General features: G+C 42.6%; 1 protein-coding gene across 1 annotated transcript; it reads left to right on the top strand.

The window, feature by feature from the left end:
* The first annotated feature begins 3,944 nt into the window (after nt 1–3,944).
* Nucleotides 3,945–6,035, top strand: LOC310852220 (uteroglobin-like). Its single transcript, XM_083755263.1, has 3 exons — nt 3,945–4,078; nt 5,108–5,295; nt 5,764–6,035. The coding sequence occupies exons 1-3, from the start codon at nt 4,024–4,026 to the stop codon at nt 5,806–5,808; spliced, it is 288 nt and encodes a 95-aa protein (XP_083611389.1). The 5' UTR covers nt 3,945–4,023; the 3' UTR covers nt 5,809–6,035.
* The last annotated feature ends 2,262 nt before the right edge of the window (nt 6,036–8,297 follow it).

Raw genomic sequence — 8,297 nt, 5'->3', positions numbered from 1 at the left:
GCCAATCCTTGCAAGGCGACACGTGGCCCAGATCATGCATTAGTCACACTTGAACTTTACAGGCACATTAAATCTTTATGAATACACATTACCATGGATGCATGTTATTTTCAAGATCATGGGTCCAGGATTGTGATATGCCGCAGGGATGTTGCATTGTGCTACAGTTTCTGGGGCAGTCACCAATGCATTGCTGAATTGGTTTATTGTTACAAAACACCAAAACGCTATCAGAGAGGAAAAGGGAAACGAGAGCGAAACTGCCAAAACGATAACAGAAAAAATGGAGTAAAACTTGGGCAGATAGTTCAGAAACACCACACTGCCTGCACCAACAGCTTACTTGCTCGTTTCTGTGACAGAGCCAAAGGATTACCCTTGATGGCACAAGTGAAATAGTAGCACCTTTCTTTCTACTTTCCTTCAAAAATATAGTTAAAATATATGCAATATGTGATATTTTATGAGACATGCGGCAAAAGCAAGCAGAAGTATAACCATAGGAATGGCAGAAAACTTCTCATTTTAGCTATGGTTTAAATCAGAGACAGTGCCTGGCTGAAGCTAAGCAGGTTGGCCAGAACTGGCCTTGCCTCGTAGCCAGATGACCAGCCTCAGGTGGCACCATGAGGGATGGGGCAATGAATATATGAAGCTGCTCTCCATGGTTCCAGGCAGGAGCTTTTGCCAGCTGTACCCAGAGACACCAGGGATTGAACCTGGCACCTTCTTCATGCAGTGTAGATGAGCTGTGGTCCTTCCCCGACGAATGCAGGCACTGATGCCTTAATGGGTGAGCCAACCATTGCATATTCACCTTAGCTACAGCAGAGGTAGTTCTAGGCTAGGCTTTGAGAAACAAAAGAGTAACGAGTAAGCATTTGATTTGGAATTTTCAGTGTATTGATGGGAGATTGATTGGAAGAAACCAATACATTGAGATGCGAAGATGTTATATTGGACAGCATGCACACCTCCACGCCAATGGCAAAGTGCTGCTGGACTCACTGATCACGGCATCATTTCATAGGAAATAGCAGCTCAGGGCAATGGTCCTCAGAAGAGCACAGAGAGTTTGCCTTGGCAGGATAATCCCCTAGAGAATGCCTGAGGAAGGTGGCTCTATTTTCACTCCCCCACTTCAGATGCAAGCCCTTCATCAAAGTGCTCATAAGCAAATATTTGTTTTAAAGCACTGGAGTTTGATCCCTTAATAACATACAGTGTGTGCATAAAACATTACTAACTAGTTTGCAAAGCACACCATCAAATAATGATCATGCCAGAGCCTGAATCAGTACCCAAAGTAGAAAAGTCAATATATACAAAACAAGTCCCCTAATTTAGGCAATTCCTTAATAACCACAATGGCTTAGAAACAGAATTCATATTAGTTATTCTTGCCAGATATTTTTTTCTGTTTAGAAAACCTGCGGCCATACTGATCATTTGGATAAAAGGCAATTTAGCCTGTCTTAGAATTACCTGCCCTTTCTTCTTTGTAGCCTTGAAAAACTTATGGCCAGTGGTCATTGCAAATACAATTCTGAAGTAGATTTATCAACTACAAATCATGTGCATTAAGTACAACCAGTGCTTTTTTCATTTAAAAAAATGTTTAGGGGCACTCTCATTTTGACTCAAGAAAATCACCATTTTATAGTACAAATTGGGAAAAATAAATACAATAAACCGACAAGAGTACAAAGATTCAAAAAATGTTTAGGAGTATGTGTACCCCTGCATCCCCCCAGAAAAAGCACTGTGTACAACATATGACATGGATATATTTCATTATTATTTTTTGTACGTTTTGTATCCTGTCTTTTACTTCCCCAAGAAACTGAAAGTGACATTCTAGCTTCACAATAATCGTGTGAGATGGTCTGTGCTGAGTGCAGTTTCTCCAGAGATACCTAGGGAGCTTAATATGGGTGGAACCAGGGATTCATTCTACATGTCCAAACTCAGTCCTCAAGCCATGGCATTCCATCTGTTCTCTTACCTTTAAGCATTGTCCATAGAAGCCCACAGGGAACCAGGTTTGTCCTAAACCCTTGCAGTGTGCACAAATGGTAGAGCCTTATTCCTTTGGGCAAGGGGGCTGCCACACTCCTTCTAGCTCAGGGTTTTCCACAACCAAACACTGTCACAGCTATGCCCTGCTTTCTCAACAACCCCCCAATCTGTATACATAGTCATTTACTTCATCTGCTTTTCCTGGGTAGGTTCTGGCCAGCACAGAACATGGCTGCTGCAATTTCTTGCGGCTCATCCTCCTTCGGAGCCACACACGCAGCATGTGAATCATATAGAAATTGCCTCCAGTGAGCGTATTCTTGTGAACGCTCAGGTTCTCCCTGTTTTTCATTGGAATTGGTTAAAATACGTGTCCAGGGGACTCAGCTACATTAGTCAAAAAATCACATTTTGAATGCATTATAAATATGCAACATCAGGTGGTGCCAGAGAGCAAGAAAAAATTCTATGTGATTTTTACATAGCTTCTTCCCCTTTTGGCTGCACACAATCAGTGACTTTGCTAGCCGCAGGTTCTTCATGCACAGGGTGAGATATGCACAGATGGGAGCGGCAGCTGTGGGGGGGAGGATGATGTTAGCCTGATCTGGTGAGAGAAGGGGTTATAGGAGAAGAGTTAGAGGAGACTGTGGGAGCTGGCATGGGACTCTGTGGGTGAATGCACAAGATGCTTTGAGGCTGAGGAAATAGGCCCTCAGTTATAGATTTAGACGGAGAAATAAAGATTTCTTGCCATGCAAAACCAAAAAACCAAAACCAAGTGAGAGGAACAGAAAACACAGAGAAGGCAGAAATTAAAAATATCCTCTCAAACGTGCCAGCTAATTTATATTGATCGCAGCTACATGCATTTGAGAATATAGGTTCCCTCTACAGGAGCAATTGTAAACTTTCACATTCTGTAGAATAGCTATGTAAAGGTAAAGGGACCCCTGACCATTAGGTCCAGTCGTGACTGACTCTGGGGTTGCGGCGCTCATCTCACTTTATTGGCCGAGGGAGCCGGCGTACAGCGTCCGGTGGCCAGCATGACTAAGCCGCTTCTGGTGAACCAGAACAGCACATGGAAACGTTGTTTATCTTCCCGCCGCAGCGGATCTATTTATCTACTTGCACTTTGATGTGCTTTCAAACTTCTAGGTTGGCAGGAGCAGGGACCGAGCAACGGGAGCTCACCCCGTCAAGGGGATTCAAACCACCAACCTTCTGATCGGCAAGCCCTAGGCTCTGTGGTTTAATCCACAGCGCCACCCATGTCCCTTAGAGTAGCTCTGCAGCGGGTGCCAATCCTGCTGCCTGTTAGGCACCATGAGGAAGGACATCACCTCTGGTGAGGATGCTGTGGAGGTGGGTGACCAATGGCAGCAGCCACGGGCCCAAGTCACGTTGCAGGGAAAGGTGGTAGTGGAAGGGAAGAGAACAGGGCTCTGTCCACCTTCTCTGTCTTTGTGGGGCAAAGTGACAGACTGCATTAACTTGCATGGGGAAGAGGGGAGAATGTCTGCACCCTCAGAAATGGCTGGAGGGGTGGGGGAAATCTCACCCATCCACCAAAGTCTCCATTATTCTGCCTCACCAGCTCTAATGGGTAGGCATCAGCCAGTCACCACTGAACAAAATTGGTTTAAAAAGTGCATTTTTCACTCAAGCTTATCACTAACAGAGCTAACCAAAGTGACCCACTTGGTGCCAACTAATTTGAGAATGTCTGAATTATCTCTTTGTCTCCCTCAGATTCAATTTTTGAAGAGATACAAACCAACGGGACAATTCCTCTCTCATCCATCTAATTCCATCTAATTCCTCCCTCAGGGTATAATTAAGAGAACAAATATGATGAAGGCCAAGTGTCCTCCTAGGTCCTGTTGTGGGTGGTGCTGCTCTTGCTACCTCCCGTATATATATATGCACCTGCACTGTGCAGCTCACCATCACAGACAATTTCCCTGGTAAGGCAATCCATACAGAGCATTCTCCGTAATCATGAAGTTGGCACTTGTTGTCCTCTTCATCACCCTGGCATGTTGCTGCTCCTCTGGTAAGCATCACTCATGATTAGCGTTGCTATTGTTGGACTTTTATTGTCGTAAACTGCTTTGGGATTTGTTTTTAAATGAAAAGCGGTATGAAATGCTTTTAAACAAACAAACAAAAAAATAATGCTCTTTTTTCCTCAACACACTGAAGAAGCACAAATCACCTCATTCAGCACAGTGTTTTCAGAGATGGCATTTGCAAATGAAGTACAGTAGGGGAAAAGAATTAAAAAATCTGGGCTTTAGGCATCTGACTTAGGTGTGTACTCGTGTTGCTGAATATATAGAAAGGGGGCAATTGTGGATACATCTGGCAGATGTTAATGTGACTTCAGTGGAATATTTTCCAGCCGCTGTGATTGTGGAAATTCCTGGCTCCGTCATTGCCAGCCTCAGGTAGGCTTCACTTGCTGTGTCAATGTGAGGGATTGCTTCTGTATTGAAGGCAATGTTTGGTGAAAACTGATCCCCAGAGATGCAAACTCACCACTTTGTTGACTAAGTCTCAGTAAGTCAAAGTGCTGATGCCCAACAGCTTGTGAAGGTTGCTCAGTATTTGCTAGCTGCTTGGAAGAACAGTTAGGCTCCAAGGAAGCACTGGAGAGGGGCTTGTGGGATTTCCTGCTTCATGGGTCAAAATCATGTAACAAACCTTGAACAATATCCACCCTTGAGTCTGTGAAGGTATCATTTGCCACTCCAACTCAGGTTAAAAACAACAACCCAACAATATCTCAAGGGAAGAACCTTCAAAATTGTTACTATTAATATTTTTGAATTATGAACAACAACAGACCAAGTCTGTGGTGGTAGTTCCACACAACTGGGAAGTGGGGCCTGGTGTCTTGTAAATATTTAGGATTATATAGTCTGAGTAAATGGCATCCAGTTTAGATCAGAGCTAGCGCATTCTCAGGTGAGTCCTTTTCCTTCTAGCCAGCTATCACACAAGGTTTTTTATGTAAAGAGTTTTTAAACATTCATTTAATTTACTGAAAAATCCATTTTTATTTTTATTTGCTTTTTTCTAGTTTCTGCTGATATGTGTGATCCTGTTGACGAGTATCTGCAAGCAATGCTGAATAAATCAGATGAAGAATTTAAGGAGATAGCTGAAAAGTATGCCGAGGACGACCATGGGGTAGAAGCCTCAATGAAGATAAAAAAGTGTGCAGATAAACTGTCAAGCGACCAAAATTCTGCTTACGTTGAAATGGCGGTAATTATCAGTTTTGCCATTTTCTTTTCTTGCTTTTTGCAGCACAAGCCAACAAGCAGATTCAGGATTTGCAGTCAATCTTTGTTTTCCTCTCTGTTTAAAAAAGTTATATTAACACACAGATCAAAGGTCATAAGATATAATATCCTGGTCCAAGAAGCACTCATAAACCTTGTCCTGCCTTCTTCCCCATAGAGAACTGTATCTCAATTGTTATGGTGTTGTACCTGAATATGGTTACAATATAAATAAAAATTGAAGCAAGCAAGCCAGTCAGGTCAGGTCAGCTGACCTAAATTAAACTATGAGCCAGTTTTCTCCCGTTCAATTGCTTACATGCCATTGGGCCATCTGCTCCCAGTACACCTGAATCACCCAAAAGTAACCAGAGCTGCACTGTGTACCCATAACCCCCTGCTTCTTCGTCCCGCAACACTCTGTATTGACCGGGATTTCATTTCATTTCAGAAAAAAGTAATGGCCAAATGCAAAGAAAGCTGGAAGGAGGACTGATTGATCCATGGATGAATCCAAGCTGATTCCACAGGCTGACTACTAGCATCAGTTGCTGCAAAGCAACACTCATTGATCCATTCTTCTACTTCTTCTGTACTGTTACTATTCCGTCCTGAGATTTCTCTCTCAATCTGGATGGTATTCAACAAATACTATTGAGAACCTAGAGAAATCTCACCTGTTGTTCTTGAATCATTCATAATCAATAAACTCTCTGCCTTGCATTTCTGTGCTCAAGATTAATTTTTGAGTGTGTATTAACTTTTGTCACAGTTAATCCAGAGACTTCATTGGAGATCTAGAATTCTAGAAGGGTGACATAACTTTTGTCAATAAAGGGTCACTAAAGATTCAGCATTGCTATATTAAAAAATACCATGTTGGTTAGAGGTGGGGGAGTTGTATTATATCTCTCTGAATATTCAGAGCAGACTCTGAATAGTCGGTCTGCTGCAACATTCAGGCACATATGAAAAGGACTGGGATTTTAACAGACCACCAGAGTCAGCTGTGTGATATGGCAGCTAAAAAAAGCCAATGAAATTTCTAGGCTGCATCAACAGAAGTGTAGTGTCCAACTGCAATAAATCATGGTACCGCTGCATTTTGCTTCGGTCAGACCTCAGCTTGGAATACTGTGTCCAGTTCAGGGAACTGGAGTTAAAGGAGAATATTGTTGCACACCACCCCAATCTCTGAGCGGTACGAGATTCCAGGGGTTCCAAGCACTTACCCAGGGTTCATGTTTCCTTTTGGAATGAGGCACAGTGGAGACTGCGGTGTCTTTAGGCTATAAGGTTTATTTACACATACATACAGCCTGATCCTATGATGGAGGCATTTGCAGCATCAATACCCCAAAAGGGACTTGTTTCTCCTATAGCATCAGCCTTGGATCGAAGCAGAGATCTGGCATGGCGCTCTCTCTCTGCTTGCTGCACTGCTCACAACACAGCCCTGAAAACTCTACCCCAAACTCTGGCTTTGTCTTTTGCAGGAGGAGCCCCCACCTTTGGAACTAGGGTCATCCAATGAAGCAGAATGGTAAAAGATTTTGAAAAGACAAGAACTACTGCTTCACAGAATGGAATTCACTGATGAAAATGAAGCAGAGACGGTTACTAATTTAGACAGCAGGCGATCAATAGTGACTAATGTTGGCTGAACACAACCTCCTGTACCAGAGGCAATATGCTTCTGCATACCCACCAGGTCTCCCCATTTGAGCCATGAGGCCATTTCAGCAAGCCACACAGACATTAAAGTACAAGCGTATCCATAAATTCAAAATGTCAGAAGCCAACCATTTAACAAACACAGAATAAATTAAATATTACAAAAAACAAATACAAAACCACCACAATCTAGATTTAAGTTACTGTCTTTTTGGCGACGATTGAAGATCCTCCTTTTCTAATATACACTGATCAGTTAAAACATTAAAAATGCATTATAAAAATGAGACATCAGAGGACACACTGAGCACTGATCCATTGTCAATGTAAAATTGCATTGAGAGCTATATTATGAGGGGTTTTTTAAGCAATTTTACAAATCAGTGTAGATCCAGCCTAAATCTCTGAAGTAGATTTTTTTATCCCAATCTGTATCTGTATTGGATTTGAAATTCTTGTAGTAGTAGTAGTAGTAGTAGAAGAAGAAGAAGTAGTAGTAGTTATTCATATTTATTTGATTTCTTACCAGCCCTTTATCACAATGTCCCAGGATACAATTTAAAAACATAATGTTAAACACAGTTTTAAAAAAATAGTCACAAGAATAAAAGTAAAAGTAAAAGATCCCTGGATGATTAAGTCCGGTCAAAGGCGACTATGGGGTGAGATGCTCATCTCGCTTCAATGGGGGCGGGGGTGTCAAAAACACTTTCCAGTTTTATGACAATCAAGTCGTATTTAAATCATGTGAAATAAATAAATCTCTGTGTGTGTGTTGTAACAAATGAGATGCTGTGGGTGGCAGTACAAAATTGTTGGAATTCTAGCCCGGTCAGAGGTATGTGCCTATCTGTTCAGGCACCGGCTGAATTCCTTAGACCTCCCTCCGGCGACTCCCGGCAGGAAACAACACGAGGTCCGTTCCGGCGATTTTCCTCAGGCTGTGAGAAAAACACACCAACTGCTTCTCCTCCTTCTCCTCCTCCCTGCATATCCCCAGGGAGGGGAATCAGACACAGACAGAAATGTATCTACATGTCTTTATTTGTGTCTTTAGCAGTCATACAGTAAAGATGTCTGCTCTCTTCAACAAACAGAGAGAGACTCCAAACTCCACCCATGTACATCCTGTACAGGTCATATAACACACACTGAGCTAACATCCGGTGCTCAATAAGGAGAATGGACTGCCCCTTCGTTTCCATGGCAACAGTCACATACTTCCTGTTTGGCTTTCCAGCCACAACCAGCAGACCGAGCTGCTAGAGCCTTTGCTTGCTGCAGCATTGCTGCTTTAGAATAACAACCTCC

This window comes from Podarcis gaigeae (assembly GCF_964106915.1).
Source record: "Podarcis gaigeae genome assembly, chromosome: 1".
NCBI classification, from domain to species: domain Eukaryota; kingdom Metazoa; phylum Chordata; class Lepidosauria; order Squamata; family Lacertidae; genus Podarcis; species Podarcis gaigeae.
This window is presented reverse-complemented; position numbering and strand designations above follow the sequence as displayed.

Bases quoted from the DNA above. Each gene is read 5' to 3' on its own strand.
- LOC310852220 (XM_083755263.1), top strand. From the start codon at position 4,024: ATGAAGTTGGCACTTGTTGTCCTCTTCATCACCCTGGCATGTTGCTGC. The intron at 4,079-5,107 runs GTAAGCATCACT...GCTTTTTTCTAG, and splicing joins GGCATGTTGCTGCTCCTCTG to TTTCTGCTGATATGTGTGAT. The intron at 5,296-5,763 runs GTAATTATCAGT...ATTTCATTTCAG, and splicing joins CTGCTTACGTTGAAATGGCG to AAAAAAGTAATGGCCAAATG.